This window comes from Meles meles, chromosome 1, assembly GCF_922984935.1.
Source record: "Meles meles chromosome 1, mMelMel3.1 paternal haplotype, whole genome shotgun sequence".
Classification (NCBI taxonomy): domain Eukaryota; kingdom Metazoa; phylum Chordata; class Mammalia; order Carnivora; family Mustelidae; genus Meles; species Meles meles.
Genome location: NC_060066.1, coordinates 174,556,093 through 174,576,924, shown reverse-complemented (window position 1 = coordinate 174,576,924; position 20,832 = coordinate 174,556,093). Strand labels below are relative to the sequence as shown.

At 38.4% G+C, this 20,832-nt stretch overlaps 1 protein-coding gene across 1 annotated transcript in view; it reads left to right on the top strand.

Annotated features, from left to right (window-relative positions):
- The first annotated feature begins 951 nt into the window (after positions 1 to 951).
- ZYG11B (zyg-11 family member B, cell cycle regulator) overlaps positions 952 to 20,832 on the top strand; it is a 94,218-nt gene continuing 74,337 nt past the window's right edge. The window contains exon 1 of the mRNA XM_045999541.1: positions 952 to 1,167. Coding sequence (XP_045855497.1) covers positions 1,165 to 1,167 — 3 coding nt within the window. The 5' untranslated portion in view covers positions 952 to 1,164. The remainder of the gene's footprint in view (positions 1,168 to 20,832) is intronic.

Here is a 20,832-nt window from a genome sequence, read left to right as displayed (position 1 = left end):
ATGGTGGCTGTGGATGCTCTCTCTCTCTCTCTCTTTCTCTCTTGGCTTCATTTTCTCAGTGAATTAGTAGCAATATCATCAGTTAAGTGAGGATGAGGGAGGAAGGTTTGAAAAGAGATAGGAAATAGTCATCTAGTACGATGGGACAGTTCGTGGAACTGGAGAAATGTAGATAAGGATTAGGGGTCTATTTGAGAATAGTAGGTTATCAGATTTAAAGAGAGCCAAGTCAGTATGATTCTGGATTTTTCTCCACTCTCCTCGGTTTTGGGCAGGTTTAGGATTAGTGTTTCATCAGGTGAGCACAAGGAAAGGAGAGCAGGATTGGAGAAATAAAGGCTAATACCTAGTAATGATTTTCATGATGGATGACAGAATGTAAACTCAAGGACGTTCAAGGACGAAGTGAGGATATAAGGGCCATGTAAGGAATAGTGAAAAGCTAGTAGGAGGTGAAGTTTTGGATTTGGGTATTAGAGGAAGAGAGCTAGAAATGAAGGGGGTAGTGATGGGAGAGTGGGATGATTAAAATTGAGATTATACAGGGGTTACAATTATTGGTAGTGAGATCTAAAGAAAGAGCATGGAAATGAGAAGCTGAGGCAAGGGTGATTCCTAGTGGAGAGGAAACTGAGATACGAAGGCATTGAAAGAATTATCTAAGAGAAGGGAAATCACCAAGAATTATGACAATGGTAACGAATGACAATGAACAGGAAAGGCAAGTGTCTACAGATTACTGAAACGAGTAAGGGCTCCAATCTCCTGCTATGACGTAATATCTAAAGCTCTTATTTTTAGAGGGAAGCTAAGACTTGAGGGGGTGTGGCTCCTTTAAAGGCCAGGCGCGGGGAGGCTACTCCTGGAGTCTGCGCAGTGAGGAGGGGCGGGACCAAACGCGCTCGCAGGCGGGGGGGGGGGGGGGCGGGTCTCACGGGGTGGAGTCTGCGCTCCGGGTCGGGCTGGGGCTGCGGCTGCGGCTGCGGCGGCTGCACGTCCAGCTTCTGAGAGAAGGAGGCCGAGGCCTGGGCCAAGCCCGGAGCCGCCGCTTCCCGGAGCCTCCTGGAGCCCCCGCGCCGGCTCAGCCTGGGGGCGGGCTCAGGCCCGGCCCGCCGCCGAACCCAGGACAGAGGCTGCACGTCCGAGGACCAGGCCGGCTCAGCCATGGTGAGTAACGAGGCCTGCCGGAGCCGCAGCCGCACGCCGCCCTAGCCCCCGCGGCCTGCCCCTCCCTAGCTCTGGTGCCCCCTCTGCCCTCTGCCTTTACCTCATCCCCTTGTTACTGTCCCCCTCGGCGCCCCGCTTCTCCTTTCCCCTGTTTCCCGTCCACCTGCTGGGGTGACATCCCCTCCTCCAGCTCTCTCCTCGGTGACACCCTTTTTTTTATCACCCCCAGTGACAGCTTCTTTCGCGTTCCCCTTTGCCGCCCCCTCCTCGTCCTTTAACCCGACCTTCCTTTTCTCCTCTGCCATTTTGCTTCTTTTATCTCATTTGGGATCTCTGTACCTCTCTTACTATTTTTCGTCCTGCTCTTTGCTCTCGCTTCTTACACCCTTTCATTCTTTTATCTCCACTGCCCCCTCCTCTCCGTATCCTTTCTCCCCTTCGTCCTCTACGAGCCACATTTCCTCTCCCCCTTAATCGGATGTCCTTTCTCCCCCGCTCTCACAGCTGTCCCCATTTCCTTCTAAGGCTTCAGGGGTCTATGCAGGAACAATTTGAGGGCGATTGCTTCCCAGGAACAGTGGGCGGGCAGATAGGGATTTGTAAGCTCTCTTCTTTTTCTTTTTTGTAGACGGGAAGGGGAGATGGGAAGTATTGGTGAGAGCCTGGACGCCGTATTGCCTAGTGTTATTGCAAAACCTGGGTGATAGTGTGTTTTGGACTGAAGCATGGGGTGACGGCCAGCATCCGTCCTATGACCTTTTGAGATATCTAGCCTTTGACAAATAATTAAACGTGTTTTGAAACGTATTTTTATTTTGAGCGCCTTTTAATGTGGAGATACATACAGCTTGGGAAATTTTTAAAAATATGTACTTGCAGGCTTAACCATAACTCAGAATAAACGGCTTGTTTTTGTTTGGAGGCAGAGACCGGGGCATCTGAAGACTGAAAATCAGGTTGGCGGTCCGATTGTGCCAGTCTTCTTTAATACCTTCTAATACCATCGTTTGTTTTGCTCTCCCTGCCTTTAGTTGAGAGACCCTTATATTTGCAAATTTTCTCCTTCCTGTTTCAAAATAAGTTGAGGCTTCAGTTGGTTTTTCAAAGAGTTGGGTTACACATGGTTTGCAGTATATTTAATAAACACAATGCTGATCATATCAGCAATCTAAATTTTGGTCTATGGGAGGAGAAAGATATTCTGGTTAAAACTAAGTCCTGGTAATCATGTTCTAAGAGGTTAGTCAGTTTTTGTTTTTACCCCATTCAGTTTTGTAGGAAAATGGTTTGTTGTAAAATCTTTTAATCTGTGAACTTTGTCTAACTGACTGCATTGTTAGGTGATTCTTCTGTGTCTGCCTCCACAACAACCCTTCACATACACAGTCTATCACACTGCCTTTGTGTGGTAACCTGCTTTTCCTCCTGAAATGTGGGGTTTTTCTAGGCAGCAGTTGTGCCTACTTATTCCTGTTATTCCCAGTGCCCAGGCCATGTACCTGCTTGAATAATTCATTTTGTGTTCTCATATGATCTTAAACTGAAATTTGAGACAATTAGGGAACTACATAGAAAGAGTGAGTTGGAGAATTTTATTTTTGGTGCAAAAAGTAAATTTAGTAAGATGTGATGATTTCTTTAGAATAAAGTAAGCTGTTCTGCCTAAGACACCAAATTTCTAGGTTTTTGGAAGCATTGGCTATCCCACTGAGAATAAATGTATGAGTAGAGAGGGAGAAAATTTAAACTCTTTCTGGGTATTTAGGATCCAAAGGTGTCATTTGAGCTGGGCCAGAAAGATGAATATGATTTATATAGATCATTTTGGAAAGGCAAAGACTGCTTTGTTGTGAATATGAGTAGAAAGTAATTAAGATGTATTGTAGGTAACAGATTACCTTTATTTAGCATGGAGAGATGAGGAAATGAGAATGTATAGTAGGAAATGTGACTAGAAAGATATATTACATATGACTATAATTTCGACTTTGCCTGCAACTAACTTGACTTTCTTCACTTGTTAAAACACATACCTGCAGAGTAAGAGTGTATGTCTGGGAGAAGTGAAGAGAATGCCATGTATTAGCTTATTATGAGTTGAGAATTACCTAGAGGCTACTGTTTTCTACTTCCGTCTGCAATATATGTAGTAGGCACTCAGTAAATAGAATTAAACATTACTATAAAGCTTTGTATTTTAGTTTTCAAAATTTTCATTGTTATGTTGTGTTTTGAATACTTAAGATGTCTAAAACAAAGATTCTCAGACTCTACCATAAGTCAGAATCAGCCGGAGGTTTGTGCCACCACTTCCTGAGTTTGATTAGGTTGGAGTAAGGCCTCATAGTTTGCATTTCTAACAAGTACTTATGTCATTTTGATGTTCCTGTTCTGTGATGAACACTATGAGAACCACAGCTTTAAGATATAGTTCTTTCTTTTTTTTTTGAGTGCCATTCACTGATGGCACTGGGGATATTACAAATAATACAGATATGATCCCTGCCTTTTTGTATATTGTGTGTGTGGACAATCTAAACATTAAGCAAAAAGAGTAATTTTAAATGCAAAGCGTACAGGGGCCTGTGCGTGGTTCAGTTATTAAGGCTTTAGCTCAGGTTATGATCCCCAGGTCCTGGAGTTGAGTCCCGCATCCGGCTCCCTGCTCAGGAGGAAGCCTGCTTCTCCCTCTCCTGTTCCCCCTGCTTGTGTTCCCTCTCTCGCTGTGTCCCTCTCTGTCAAATAAATAAAATCTTAAAAAATAATTTTAAAAAATGCAAAGCGTGCTAAGAAAGGAAAAGTTGTGGGATCATGGTATGGGATAGTCACGGCTGCCTTCTCAGGATTTTACTTTTAGGAAGAAAACTGAAAGATTAAATTATAGGAGTTGGATTGTGGAAAACCAATAGAAGAATGGCACAATGAATGATCTGTGGTGGTACCTCTTTTTAGTCTGCTTAACTCTGTGTATCTTGGAGTTCTCAAGGAACTCAGGGAAACCTCATCTGCCTTGCTTACCCCTCAAAAAAACCCCTAAGTTACACCCTTTCTATTATGTATCCCTCTTTCATAGAATATATGCCAGGGTTAGGAGCATCAACCCCTGTCCCAGTATAACTTTTACCTCCTGAAAAACTTAACTACTGATAGCCTACTGTTGACTGGAAGCCTTACCAATAACATAAATAGTCAATTAATGCATACTTTGTATGTTGTATATATTATAAACTGTATTCTTTTTTTTTTTTTAAAGATTGTATTTATTTATTTGATGGAGATCACAAGCAGGCAGAGAGGCAGGCAGAGAGAGAGAGGGAGAAGCAGGCTCCCCGCTGAGCAGAGAGCCTGATGTGGGGCTTGATTCCAGAACCCTGGGATCATGACCTGAACCGAAGGCAGAGGCTTTAACCCACTGAGCCACCCAGGCACCCCATATAAACTGTATTCTTATAAGATAGAGAAAAAATGTTACTAAAAAAAATAAGAGAAAATACATTTATAGTACTATACTGTAAAAGATCTGTGTATTAAGTGGACCCACACATTTCAGACCTGTCCTGTTTAAGGATCAAAGGTATATGAGTGTGTGGCAACTATTTTAGGTAGTATGGTTAGGCTAATATTTATTGAACATGGTTGTGTATTTTCAGTGCTGTTTTAAGGGCTGTATATATTTTATCTCATTTAATGCTCATAGCAACCCAATGAGAAAAAATACTAGCTCTGTGACGTAGAGACCATGTTTGTTTGGCTCACCATTTTATCTTTAACACTTACATAATACCTGGTGCATTATAAATGCTCAATAAATATTTGTTAAATGAATAAATGACTTTGGGGATGATCAGAAAGTCAGGGAGACATTGTTGAAAAAGGGACATCTGAATTGGAGGTTTTAGCAAGTGGAGTTTTATTGGTTAAGAGTTTGGGAAGGAAGACCATTCTAGGCAAAGGGACCAGCTTGAGCATAAAAACTGGGACCAAAGAAGGCATGATGTGTTCTAGGAAGTGGGTGGCTCTAGGATCGAGGGTACAGGAAAAGATGAGACTAGGTGAGCCTCGGGTCAGATCATGGAGGACCTTGAGTTATAGGCTTATGAATTTGGCCTCATTGGAAAGACCCAGAGTACCTTCTTGTGTGAAGAAATATCATAAGAGATTTTGAAGGTTATCACTGTAAATCAGTATGAAACCTGTTTTGGTGTGCGAAGAGCTATTGCACTACTCTAGCTGAAAATAAGTGTGTGAACGTTCACCCTAGGCTTATTATGGTGGTGGTGATTTAAACTAGAGGAAGGACAATAAAAGGAAATAAAATACAAAGTTAGAGCGGTGCCAGAATACACTACTTTTTGGTGAAGTATATTTTCCATAGAGGCATTACTATGGAGTTGTAGAAGCTCAGAATCACTAACAGCTTTGCAATTTTGCTCACTGGGCTTCAGTTCTCATATATGTTGCTGTTAGGGATTTATGAAAATATTAAAGTAAATTTACTATACCAAAGTCCTTTATTTACAAATAGTAGGTCTCCCAAAGGTCATATATTAGGTCCTGTGAAAAGAGTCAGCACTTCCCAATCTTGTTTTTTTTTTTAAAATAGATTTTGTGTGGTATAAGGAATAATTTTAAGTAAAATGTACTTAATTTTTAAATTACTTACATAGTTCACTAATAATATATTGAACAAAATATATTAAAAGAAGTTTCAGCCTTTTCCTGTTTAACAAATGACACATTAATGTAAGAGAAAGCATTATTTGTCATATTTTCAAATGAGTACATATTACAATGTAGATTGAAATTATGTTTATGGCATCAAAATAGATAAGAACTGACTTTTTAATCTTAAATTTGGAACTCTTGCATTTTTGTACTTAAAAAAATCAGAAGGTTTTTATAATTGTTCTTTTTTATTTCTAAATGACCAAAGGAATGGTTTCATGCTGCTACTTGCAAGCCTATCTGCACAAATAAAATATTGGAAGTATATGTAGTTCATTTCCAATAAATAAAAAGTCAAATTGGATATAATTATCACCACATTTCTTCTTTTTTTAAAAAAATATCTTATTTATTTGACAGACAGAGCTCACAAGTAGGAAGAGAAATGGGGGAGGAATCAGGCTCTCTGCTGAGCAGAGCCCGATGCAGAGCTCAATCCTAGGACCCTGAGATCATGACCTGAGCCGAAGGCAGAGGCTTAACCCACTGAGCCACCCAGGCGCCCCATATCACCACATTTCTTTATTTTATTTTTTGTTTTGTTTTGTTTTTAACTTTTTATTTTATTTTTTTGGGGGGGGGTTTTTTTTTTTTTTGCCTTTTAACTTTTTATTTTAATTCCAGTTAGTTAACATACAGTATTAGGCTAGTTTTAGGTGTACAATGGAGTGATGCAGCAGTTCCCGTGTATCACCTGACACTCATCACACCAAGTGTGATACATCACCTGTTTAACTCCTACCCCATCCCCTCTGGTAGCCATCAGAATGTTCTCTGTAATTAAAAGTCTGTTTCTTGCTTTGACTCTCTCTGTTTTTTTCCTTTGCTTTTTTGTTTTGTTTCTTAAATTCCACATGAGTAAAATTTGATACTCCTCTTTCTCTGTCCAACTCATTTTATTTAGCATTATATTCTGTACTTCCATCCATGTCATTGTAAATGGCAAGATTTCATTCTTTTTTTATGGCTGAATAGTATTCCAGTGTGTGTGTGCATGTGTGTGCACATGTGTATGCATGCGCACATGTATATATCACATCTTTTTTTATCACATCTTCTTTTTCTGTGTGTATGCATGCGCACATGTATATATCACATCTTTTTTTATCACATCTTCTTTTTCTGTTCATCAATTGATGGACACTTGGGCTGCTGCCATGTCTTGACTATTGTAAATAATGATGCTATAAATGTAGGGGGTGCATGTATCCCTTTGAATTAGTGTTTTTGTGTTCTTTGGATAAATACCCAGTAGTGTGTTAGCTGGATCACAGAGTAGTTCTGTTTTTAACTTTTAAAATGATACTGCACTCTTAATTTTAACAGCATTGAAAATAGTGTATGTTTCAAAATTTTATTGTATACAGAGCATACTTGGCATATGTGTGAATTTGTGGACTCTACCATACTAAAGGAGCCTGCAGTTTGGGTCCAGTTAGTTTATAGTGGTCTTACAGGGTTGCTAGGGCCACACGGATTGTACTGCACAACTCAGGTGGCAGCCATATATGTAGACAGCAATGGACCTACAAAGGTCTGTATCCTATGTACTTGGCAGTGTCTAGCACATAGTAGGGGCTCAGCAAATAGTTGCTAAATGAATGTGTTTTGCATAGTATAGTAGGACCCTTATCTAGTCTTTTAATCTAATAATCAGTTTATGTGAAAAGTCTTTGCATTTTATGTTCAGTAATACTGAGCACACATTATTAGTTTTTTGTGCCTCTGAGTTTTGCTTCTACTGTTCCTTCTGTCTAGAATGCTGTCTCCCTTCTTGACTTTTTGACCTTTAAACCTTCAGTGTCACTTTAAGACCTATCTCCTTTGCAGAGCCTTCAGTTAACCTCCAGGCAGCCTTGGATTACTCCTTTCTATATGCCTCTCCTGTACTTGTATTGTTAGTTAAGGAAGATGGATGACTCTCCAGATTATGCATTCTCTGAGAACAAGGACAGTTTTTCCAACTTTATTTTTTAAACACTTAGCATAATGCCTAAGACGTAGTAAGTAGGTAAATATTTGTTCAGTAAAAGAGTGTGTGCACTTTGTAGAGAATCTGATAAGGTAATGTTGACTGAGATGTGAGTCATGAAAGATAGAAAGAAAGATGAATACTCTCTGCAGGTCCCCTGAGGGGAAAAGGAGGTTTGGTGGGCAAGAAATGTTGGATCAAATAGTTTTTCTCTTACTAGCCCAAGTGATACTTTTGACCTGGGATATATGTATGTTTCTGTCTAGAAAAGTTCAGCAGGAACAGTTGGGGGTGGAAGCCAAATGATTTCCAGATGAATTGCTAAGCAATGTCTTTGTATAAACACTTTCAAATTATTCGTCTATAATTTGTGCAGATGTCCTTCCAGAGAATAGAATATTTAAACACAGGTAGTAAAGAATAATTTACTTGTAAATCTAGAGGGGTGGTTAATTATTTAAACACTTTGTTGGCGCTGTATAAAGATCTTCAGTTTTTTTCTTTTTTCCTATATAGTTCTCCCTTGTACGAACATTTTTCTTAGCTCTCCAGCATCTTTTTTTTTTTAAATTTTTTTAAGGATTTTATTTATTTATTTGACAGAGAGAAATTACAAGTAGGCAGAGAGGCAGGCAGAGAGAGAGGGGGAAGCAGGCTCCCTGCCGAGCAGAGAGCCCGATGCGGGACTCGATCCCAGGACCCTGAGATCATGACCTGAGCTGAAGGCAGAGGCCCAACCCACTGAGCCACCCAGGCGCCCAGCTCTCCAGCATCTTAATGCCTATGCAATGTCATATTCTCCTTTTCTAAGGACATTTTTAAAGTTTGAATGTTCTTGGTTATATAGTATCAGTTTTTTTTTTTCTTTTCATAGAACTTGTAACCTTTTGGCCAATCAGTTCACCTCTCTATGCCTCCATTTAAGCATCTCTAAAATGAAAAAGTTGTGTTAAGTCTTCTCTATGATCCATTTCACCTCTTAAGATTCTAGCAAGTTAAAACTAAATTATTATAGTAGATACATTCTATTAGCTATAGTACTGTGGGATCAGGGCACTTGAGCTATTACCTCCATGAATATATTACCCAGCTTTTCATACCAAAAAATTTTGGTTTTGTTAATACTTGCATAGTACTTTAATATTTTTAAGTCATTTTTCGTGTACACATCCCATTTATTTTTCATCATTTTGTGAAGTAGTCAAGATAGAAGTTTAATCAGTTTTACAAATAAGAAAACTGAGATGTTAATTTATTTTCCTATGATCACACAGCTAGTAAGTAGCAGAGCCAGCATTGACTGCAAGCCCAGTGTTCTTTCCATTATTAACCTGGCTTCTCTGTTTACCATATTGTATTTCAAAACTCATGCTAGTAGTTAAGAGAAAAATAACGCTGAAGTATCTCCTTGAGTTCATGAATCCTATATCTGCTCATATGCTTAGTGATTACTGACCTGAATTTTTGTTTTGTTTCTTAGATTTTTTGTTACATGAGTTAAGGTGGAAAGGAAGGGGATTTATTTACCTTTCCAGGCCTTTATCTTTTTTTAGATAGAACTCTAACTTCTTGCCCTTTAGCATATAGCTGTTGGCCACACTGACCAGGCCTTGAAGTGATACGTGCAAGAAGCTCGCCTTATCTACGTTTTTGTTGGGCATCTAGGGAATCTTTAAGGAATAGTTGATGATTTTTTAAAAAGTAAAATAAATTCCCATAGTCCATTTCAAATGGTTTGATATATCTATACCCTTGAACACAATATATCTGTGCGCTTGGTATTACCTTCTTCACCTTCTTCCTCATATGATTGTATTTGGGGAAGGAGAAGATGAAGGGTTTAGATCATATCTAAGGTTATCTTAGATGTTTATTGCTAGAAGTCTGACTTGGTTGAATCAGTAGTAGAAAATACAAAAAAAAAAACACCAAACAAACACCAAAAAAACCCAAAAATCCAAAACCAATAAACTAAGAAGAGATTTCCCATGGAGTACTACTAAAATGAGTGGTCAAAGATTGTCCAATATCTGAAGTTTCTTATACCTGCGAACTCATGACACTTGTCTGCCTTTCATTCCCATGCTTTAATTTCAGGGTTAGACTTATGACTTGATATTTCCCTATGGACACATAGTCTTTTTATCTGGGGCAAAAGTATTTTAAATACACCTAACAATAAATTTGTGCCTGATTCTTCATTTGTTCAGGCAATAAACATTAGTGCCCACTGTGTAGAAGCATTATTTTAGGCTCTGGGAATATAGCAGTGAACAAAATACAGTTTTGTTCTATAGAGTTTATATTCTATAATAATAGGTAGTATTTACTGAGCAGTTAATATATCAGTCCGTGTTCTATGTATCTTGTGCTTAGAATGCATTTAATTCTGACAATGACCCTATGATGTAAATACTGTCATTGTCTGCATTTTACAGACCATAAAACTGAGGTGCAGGGAGATAGGTACTTTGCCTAGAATTATATCATTTTGTAAGTGGGAGAGCTGGCACTTTAAACTAGGCAGGCTGACTCCCAAATCATTACTTTTCAGAGCAATATTACATAATCCTCCAGAGAGATGTCAATGAACTGTTTTCAAACATAAAATTATCAAGTTTGTAATCTTTGTAGTCACTGGTTTCTGGCCCAAGCTTAAGAAAAAAAAATCACCCAGCTATACAAAAAAAAAAAAAAAAAGAGAGAGAGAGAAGAAGAAGAAGAGGAGCACTATCAGAGCCATTTGTCTTCTCTTGGAGAATTTGTCAGGTTCTGGAGCATTTCAGGTAGGGAATGAGATTTTGAGCCTGATTCACATGAGTTAGAACTGAGACATCTACAAAAAGCCAGGATCCTAAAATGTTTACACCCTTTCTGAAAAGGTAGACTAAAAAAATGTCTGCCTGATGGTACAGGGAGACAAAGAAGCTTATTTATTTTGATAGGGACTCTGGATGGGAAAGGTCTCTCCTGAGAATTTACAGTCATAAACCTGCTGTCCTATGTGTCTGAAACTTAAATTTATATTACTAGTGTGAGATCATTGCTAGTAGGAAAGGAATATTTACTGAATAATTATCAGGCATTGTGCTACAGGTTTTAAACACTTTCTCATTTCATCCTAACAATAGCATCATGAGGTAAGTGCCAATATTATCCCCATTCTACCAAGGACAGAACTGAGGGTCAGAAAGCTAGATAATTTGTAGTGTAATACCACCTAGAATTCAAATCTAGGTCCAGTATTCTTCCTACTAACTACAGTGCTTCTGGAAAAGGCATTTTATTTTTGTAACTTAGGTTCCTTACCTGTAAAATGAAATTTGTAATATTTCTCCTTTCACAAGATTATTTTATCAAATGAAATAAAGGATGTGACGTTGCTTTGTTTATTGTAAGACACTGTTACCAGCATCATCCATAAAGTGTATTTTTTCCTTACAATTAACCAGAAGACCTCAATATTCAGTGATCCTGAAACCCACAAGGTCTATCTTGAGGAATTAAGGCAGTTTTAATATTTTTATACCAGATTTTTCCTGAAGTGTCAATAGAAGAAATGAAGTCAATTTTCAGACAAGTTATAATCTTTACTAGTTCATTCAAGAAGTAATTTATTGGGGGGCGCCTGGGTGGCTCAGTGGGTTAAAGCCTCTGCCTTCGGCTCAGGTCATGATCCCAGGGTCCTGGGATCGAGCCCCGCATCGGGCTCTCTGCTCCACAGGGAGCCTGCTTCCTCCTCTCTCTCTGCCTGCCTCTCTGCCTACTTGTGGTTTCTCTCTGTCAAATAAATAAAATATATAAAAAAAAAAGAAGTAATTTATTGGGTGCATTTTTGGGGGCTTCAGTTCCAAGTGTAAAAGATGCCTGATCTCCTTTTTTTTGGTCATACCAGCAGCAGTGGAAACTCCAGTCCCTTCCAGTAGTAGACTATAGTTGAGATATATAGACAATTCCTAGTGTCCCCCACCTCCCTACTTGGTAGAAATGGATGGGCTACTGCTTAGATAATTGAAATACTGCTTTACCATGACCCTGGCAATATAGTAACTGATGAAGCTTTCAAAACTATAAAACAAACCAACCTATAAAATAGATAACTAAGTCATGGGGGGAGTGACTGAGAATGCCTCTAGCTTGAGTGTTGTGTAGATGACTAAATACTTTAAGGTAAGAGTATTTAAGAAAGCAAAAAAAAAAAAAAAAAGATTAAGGATGATTAAAAGAAAGCCACGAGAAGGTTTATAAAGAGCTGATGAGTCCATATGAGATTCCTCAAAGAACCTATGGCCTCCAGAATCTCTCTGTAATGAGGTTTCTCTTTCAGTTAATTACCAGGGAAAATACACTTTATGGATGTCCCTTGTAACAGTGTCTTAGAGTAAACAGAGCATATTCATATCCTTTATTTGATACAATAACCTTATGGAGTGAAAGGAAAACTATTACAAATATCATTTTATGTATAAGGAAGTTGAGGCACAAAAATGAAATGACTTTTACAGAGGCATGGTAGTTAGAAGGAATTCTGGACCTAGGATTTTAATGCGTGATAGAGAAGGAGGGATCTTTTTTGTGAAGGGATCCTGTTGTGTGGAAGGTGTGGAACTGGCTTCTGAAGAAAGGAAAGCTGTTCAAAAGATGTACTGCTTATACCAGTATAAGTGTCTTTTCTGAAGAGAGGGAAAGAGAGCTAATATCTCAGACATTTTCTTGCTGTTAGGAAGTAGTCAAGTTGAAAAAGCTGTTTTGAGGAGCTGTTCTTTTTTTGCCCTCTTTCCATTATCCCATACCCCTCGCTGTACCATGTTCTTACAAAGCAGTGTTTCAAAAGCAGGGAATCTGCTTATAGGTAGTTCATTTATTCACATACTCTGCAGACACTGATCATTTGCTCTGTACCAGAGAAGGGGACAGAAAAATGGGTAAGGCTCGGGTCTTTTTTTTTTTTTTTTTTTTAGATTTTGTTTATTTATTTGACGGACAGGGATCACAAGTAGGCAGAGATGCAGGCAGAGAGAGAGAGAGGAGGAAACAGGCTCCCTGCTGAGCAGAGAGCCTGATGAGGGGTTCCATCCCAGGATGCTGGGATCATGACCCGAGCCGAAGGCAGAGGTTTTAACCCACTGAGCCACCCAGGCGCCCCAAGGCTCAGGTTTTAACCCTGGTTGTTTCAATATGTGAGACATTGAGCTCCTCTGAGAGATGATGAGCTGTTCTAAAAATCCTTTCCTGACTCCTACGGGCTGGTAAATGATGCAGTTCTCAGACATTAATTTTTATATACTAGAGGCCCCATACTAGAGGACTATTACTAAGAATTACTGCAGTTTAGTAATCATAAAGCTAAAGTTAGTGGATTAGGAGTTTACTGAAAGACTCTAGCCTTTTATGAAGAAGTCTGACACTTGCAAGTGTTACAAAGCTCCTACTGCATATGCACAAATGTAGCTTTTTGGAATTCCTGTAATTTCTTGGAAGAGAGCTTTGTAATCAGTGCGTCAGCAGTGTTCTTGAGTTGGTAGTTTTTGTATGGTTGCAGTTTTGAGTCTTAATTATGAATTGTCGTTAATTTAACTTCATTATTGTTGTCATTTTTTGGGTTTTATTTGGTTAATCTCGTGTGTGGTGATGTGTATTTGCATTAATAACATTTTTGACATAAAAATTTCCAAATTTAGACTTTGACAGTGTATTGTTAATCAAATAGGAAACATTCATTTTCTTATTGTTAAACCAGGTATTTATAAAATTTCCTTATAATGATACTTCATTTTTAACACTCTTTCCATCTGGAATTTGGGAACCAAGGTGGGTAGGCTGTGAAGTTTTTCTGTCCCACTAATTGGGCCACAGGAAAAAAAAATTGAGAACTGTTTTTCTTGAATCACGGTCTAAAGGGGGAGACAGCCATGTAAGCAAAAGTAGGTGACTGTAATAGAGCTATATACAAAGTGTAGTGTGATTATATCTGCCTGTGTTTTGGTATATGAGGGACATTATGGAGAAGTGGACATAGATACTGGCTCTTGTAGTATGAATAGGAACTTGATAGATGGAAAGGTGCAGAAGGGCATTCTAGAAAGAGGGAACAGCACATATAAAGAAAGGAAGCATGGCTACCACTGGTGAACATTACTTTGGTAAACCTCAGGTTCCTAACAGAAATAATTTCTATTCTCCATAACTCACAGAGAGTCATCATGATTGTTTTGAAAAAGCTTTATAAATTGAAATGCCAGACAGATAGATATTGATGAAAATTCCTATTTTCTTTCTTTTTTTCCCCCAACATCTGGGAGACTTTTTTGCCTCCCCTAGGTATTGTCATGTCAAGACCTTTTCTGATCTCCTTTCATTCTAGTCATCCTTTTCCTCTGTTTTGTTCCTTCAGGGCCCTGCTCTGTGATATCTAAAGGCAGGTGCAGAAGAGAAGATATGTGTATAAATTATATGCATAATAGTAGAATAAATTCTTTAATTGCTTATGTGTAACTGTTTAGGTTGTGTCCTGTGTATCTAGTCTATGTATCTAGCAGTGTCATAATCCATGGAACACAATCCCCTGGAGCCAAAAAGTCCTTTCAAAATAACTCTTTAAGTCTTTATTTGCAAATTTTGGAACATTGTAAAGTAGAACAGAGTTCACAGATATGCTTCTCAAAAATCTCATTTTATTTCTTCTCTGCTTCCCTTATATACCATAGCTGCTCCTCTGCTTTTCCTCTGAAAATTCTCCCAAGACTCCTTTGCAACCCAGTCCATCATTACCAGATATTTAAACCTCTGGGGAATGTAAGACTGTAAGGAAAGGGTATAAGAGCAGTGATGAGAAGTTACATATTTAGGGGCGCCTGGGTGGCTCAGTAGGTTAAAGCCTCTGCCTTCGGCTCAGGTCATGATCTCAGGGTCCTGGGATCGAGCCCCGCATCGGGCTCTCTGCTCCGCGGGGAACCTGCTTCCTCCTCTCTCTCTGCCTGCCTCTCTGCCTAGTTGTGATTTCTCTCTGTCAAATAAATAAAATTAAAAAAAAAAAGTTACATATTTATATGTGTGTATATACATAAACGTTTTTATTCAAAATTAAAATGTTACTGAGTCTAATAGAAATGTCTTTTAGCTTGAATACACGTATTGAAAAATATCTTTGATAAAATGACAGTTTCTTGGTTATCTTACAATATTTGAAAAGCAAAAACAGAGGCACTCTGTTAAGTGGCTGCCTTGGGCTCTGGTTGTGATCCCAGGGTCCTGGGATCAAGCCCCACATCAGGCTCCTGCTCAGCTGGGAGCCTGCTTCTCCCTCTGCTTGCCGCTCCCCACTGCTTGTGCTTGCTCCCCTGCCCCACCTCAAATAAATAAATAAAATCTTAAAAAAAAAGCACAGAAACAGCTTTTTTTCATTTCCACTAATTTTTATTTTTGTCTTTTTCCATTTTTAATAATTTGATATGTTCAGAAAGCCATATGAAACATTTGTGTAAGTCATGAAACATAATAAACAAATAGCTAAAAACCTGACATCTCAACTTAAAAAATAGATCTTGACCACTGCAGTTTTTTCCCGTGTGTTTCTCTATGCCACAACCCCCTACCCTCGAGGTATCCTCTATCCTTTTTTATTTCATCTCTCCCTTGTTCTTCTGTATAGATACACTACAACACATTTATTTTAGACGTAGCTTTCTAAGCTTCTGAAATGCTTTTCAGGCAATATAATTTCCTATGGCTGTATAGATGTTTAATTGAAATCCTGCTACGTATAGTTTTTATTTAGCTTAGTAATATTCTACTCCTAGCATTTTGCCATGTCATTAAAAGTTATTCAGAAACATACATATTGCTGTGTAGTATAATATAGAATTGACATACTATGATTTGCTTACCATTTCTTCCTATTTTAGCCATTTGTATGTGTGGGGTTGGTTTTTGTTTTTTGGTTTTTTGTTTTTTTTTTTTTTTTGGTCAGAAAAACTGTGATCAGTCCCTTTATGTAAATACCTTTATTAATATCTCTGATTATTTACTATTTTTAGGTAAGTTGTACCTAATAAAGTACTGGACCAAGAGTGTCGGTGGTTTTTGTTTTGTTTTGTTTTTTATATTTTATTTTTTGAATGTGGGTGTTTTTATGAATATTGAATTTTTTTCATTTCCAGACAAATTGTCCCAGTTTATGCTCTGACTAGCAGTATTTGAGAGGACCAATCTGGGCAAACTTTATTTGAATAATTCACTATGTCAGGATTATATCCTGTTCTAGAAAACACCACATAAACTAAAAAAATAAATAAAAAGAACTGCACTCTTGTTTTGTACTGGAATTGTTGTTTTTCCTATTTGCTGTAGGGTATTTTTTTTTAGCGATTGTTCAGGGACCAAGTCATTCCCCGCCTGCTGTACTTGTGGTAGTTAATTACAGGGCTTAGTTATCTCTCCTGATCACTCCCTCTGAGAATTTATCTATTCTTACTATTCAGCTGTCACTACTAGGGGGTGCTATTTAAATCTGCATATTGAGCTCAGTTCTTTCACTGGAGCCTTAGTTCCTTTTCTGTCCTTGCCTGAGCAGAACAGACTCTCCATGACTACAACAAATTCCCCCGAAGAAAGAATCCTTTGCCTAGTCTTCTTATTAGTTTTGTCAGTGAGGTTATGGAAGTATTCCATATCCACTATTTTGTTTTTTATTTTTATTTTCTAACTTTTTGACAATTTCAGACTTTAAAAAAGTTGCAAAAATAATACAAGGAATTCTCACGTAGCACTCACCAAAATTGCCCAAATGTTTAGCATTTTATCCCAAGTGGTTTATCATGCTCCTCTCTTGCTCCCCTCCCCAGTCTTTTTTTCCTCCCTGGTTACTCTGGTTAACTCCTACTTTAAATCTTGGAGTTATTAATATTATTATTATTATTATTATTATTTTATATCTCAGCTTCCCTTCCTCCACCTCCCTTCCTCTCTCACCAGAGGGCGCTATATGAAAGGAGAAAAATGGTGAGATGTTTGATATTAAATACCTTGATACCTTGGCTCGATTCTGCCACATTCTAACTGGATGAATTTGGGTCTGTTATTCTTTCTGAGCTCTGGTATTCTCCTATACAAAATAGTGTCTACTATACCAGCTCCACAAGACTGTTGTGAGGGCTAAATGAGATAATATATGTCAAAAGTATGCTATATGAATATTGGTCAGTCCTTCAAATAACAGTTACCTGTTTAGTAGAGTGCCAAGCATTGTGCTAGGTACTGGGGATTCAGAAATGCTTACTTCATGTTGTTAATTCTTCCCTCAAATTATTTTTCATTTTTGATTTTTTTTCCATTTTCATTGCCTATTCCCTAATCACAGCATCATCACCTCATGTCTGAGCCATCGTAACAACTAGTTGGTCCTCAAATTGTTTTTTGGAATTTATATCAGTGCCAAAGTAATAATTGTTCTGAGAGATGGTATGGTATAGTGGAAAAGGTATGGACTTCATTATCATTAACAGATCTGGGTTGTGTCTTAGCCCAGTTTTGTTTTGTTTTGTTTTTTTAAAGATTTTTTTTATTTATTTGAGAGAGAGAGAGAGAACATGAGCAGGAAGGGGAAGAGGGGGAGAGGGAGAAGCAGACTCCCTGCTGAGCAGTAACCCTGCCACAGGGCTCAGTCCCAGGACCCCAAGATCATGCCATGAGCTGAAGGGCAGGCGCTTAACTAAATGAGCCACCCAGGCACCCCTTGGCCTCACTTCTTAGAAATCTTGTGACACAGGGCAAGTCCCTTTACTAGTCTTCTAATTTGAACTCCTTTTTCTTCTCTTTTCTTTTTTTTTTTTTTTTTAACCAGCAAATGTCAGGGACTATGCTGGGTGCTGTGGATATGAAGAAGGCATTAATAGGTTCCTTGAACTTGAAAAACATCATGGTCTTGTTGGGGAGACATACAGTCATAAAAACTGATTAATATGGGATTGTAAAAGAAACCTAGATTTGGAATCAAATATAAATGGCAGCTTATGTAATGATTTTTTTTTTTAAGATTTTATTTATTTGACAGACAGAAATCACAAGTATGCAGAGAGGCAGGCAGAGAGAGGGGGAAAGCAGGCTCCCTGCTGAGCAGAGAGCCCAATATGGGGCTCCATCCCAGGACCCTGGGAAGGCAGAGTCTTTAACCCACTGAGCCACCCAGGCTCCCTGCTTATGTAGTGATTATTAAAGCACAAACTGAACTCTACAGTCAGATTGCCTGGGGTCTAATTCTGGCTCTGCCACTTCTTAGCTGTATCATCATAGGTAAATAAACCTCACAAAACTTCAGTATCCTCATCTTTGTAGAATGGGGATACTGAAAGAATTTAACTTAAGGAATTTTTATGAGAAGTAAATGAAATTATGTATGTAAAGTGCTTAACATAGTTTATAGCATATAGTGTATATTAACAAGTAGTATGAACTCAATAATTATGATTATAATATTATGATAACATAGTGGTTAAGAGCTTAAAAATACAGACTATGGCCTCATTCTTGTTTTGGGAGTCCCAGTTTAGCAACATGTTGGCTGTGTAAATATAAGGAAGATATTTAACCTAAACTTCAGTTTCTCATTTTTAAAATGCAGATTGTAATCGTTCTTGATTCATAGGATGTAGAAATTGAGAGAACTCTTGTATCTAAAGAATCTGAACCAGAACCTGAGGCTTAGTGTTTCATGAAAAATAACTTTTAATTTTTATTCTTTTCTGCCATCTGCTGGCTGTTTGTCTTTGACATATAAATTATTTTTTTTAAAGATTTTTAATATGACAGAGAGAAAGAGAGATCACAAGTAGGCCAAGAGGCAGACAGAGGGAGCGGGGGAGAAGGCGCCCCGCTGAGCAGAGAGCCCGATGTGGGGCTTGGTCCCAGGACCCTGAGATCATGACCTGAGCGAAAGGCCGAGGCCCAACCCACTGAGCCACCCAGGTGCCCCTAAATTAATTTTTCTGAACCTCAGTTTTTTTGTTTTGTTTTGTTTTAAAGATTTTGTTTATTTGGTAAAGTGAGAGAGCACAAGCAGTAGGAGCAGCAGTGGAAGAGGGAGAAGCAGAAGCAGGCTCCCCACGGAGCCTGACGATGCAGGGCTCCATCCAAGGACCCTGGGGTCACCTAAACTGAAGGCAGATGCTTAACTGACTGAGCCACCGAGGCGCCCCTCTGAGCCTGTTTATCTGCCTTGTTCAAAACAAACTTTTGAAGTTTGCAAGCACATGTAAAGAAGCTAGATTAGTGCCTAGTCCCACATAGCTGTCATTCAGTACCTAGTAGCTGTTGTTACGTGCAATTTAATTTGTCAGGTGCTGAGAGTAAAATTCTGCCTTGGAAATTAACAAAGGCATCCCAGAACTAGTGATGTTTGACTGGATTTGAAGGACAGGTGAGATGTTCCCACGTAAAAGTACTAATCTAAAAAAAAAAGGCTCAGAGGTGTCAAAGTGCCTGTTACGTTACTTAAGGAACTGTGTTAAATAAATAGTAGGTTGCATTCAGTAGCACTTTAGTGTACTTACCAATAGGAGCTGTGTATGAAAGACCCTGGTTAGGTCAGATTGAGTAGAATCCATTTCAGTTAATTAAAAAGAACTTTCCTGTTTGTTCATCCTAGAAATTCTTTTATCTTTAGAACTGTGTAGATTACTTTGTGATCCAAATGAAGTCAGACTTGACCTCCTTCCTCTCTCCCCTGCTATTTTAGTAGGAGCTGTGTTCCTCTGGCAGTGGTGTACCTAGTTGTTAAGGGGGGAAATCTGAGCTGGAATTTCCAAGAGACGAATTGTTTAGACACTGAGTTCTAGCTTCTGCTTTATCGTTTCTTTTTTTAGTCTTCCTGTGCTGCTGTTTGTTTAAAAATAAGATAGGAGCACTGATCTCTCAATACTTCTGTGTTAGCTTTAATTACTAGGATTTGGGGAATCATGGCAGTTTAGGTTTTGGAGTAGATCTTAGATAACCTAATTACAGTTCTAGTTCTGTCACTGGCTTGATATGTAACCTCTCTGTTCTTCATCTTTAAATGGGGGTGATTATCCTTGTTCACATCACAGGCCCACTTTGAGTATCAGCTGAGATACTATATTCAAAACTGGTATGTAAATTTGAAAAGGTAGTATATTGGGGCATCTAGGTTGCTCAGTTAAATGCCTGCCTTTGGCTCAGGTCATGATCCTAGGGTCCTGGGATAGAGCCCTGCATCTGTCTCCCTGTTCTCTAGGGAGCCTGCTTCTCCCTCTCCCTGCCGCTCCCCGTCTGTGTGTGCTCTCTTTGTCAAATAAACAAATAAAAATCTCTTAAAAATAAAAAAAGAATGATTACTTAAATATTCTAAGTGTTCATTACTTCCTGGGTTTGTTCTGCTAAGTGTCTTGCAAAAAGTATGTTCTCAAAAAGGTTTATATATCTTCCCTCTTACAATTATACAACTTCATCCATTTTCTCTTCTACAAAATAAATAGATTATTTTGAAATTTTCCAAATGAGGTGAAAGTGTAGCTTATTTCATCTGGCTAATGAATTTTTAACATTTAGGATGGTGCTACAATAAAGAATAGAAAAAGCAGGAAGAATTCATTGTTACAACTCAGGAATAAGAGAGAATAAGCAAAATTCTGTGTGGCAGAAGTTGAATTTGATGAATTATTTCCTTTGAAATTTTTCTAATGTGTCCTTGCTACATCTAGCTGCAGAGGAACCTGGGATATGTAGTCTTTATTACAGGTGGTTGTGTGTTCAGATAATAAAAGATTTTATTAATGTAGAAAAAGAGAACAAATAATAGGGTTGGGCTGCCAGTAGCCTATGTCACACTGGGTCAGCTATTTAACTTTTATGAAGGCTGTTTCCTTTATAAAATAATGTGTTTGTTACCCACTTTATTCAGTTATTATAATATCAAATATGTGAATGTGAAAGCGCTTTGTAAACTGTAAAATAAT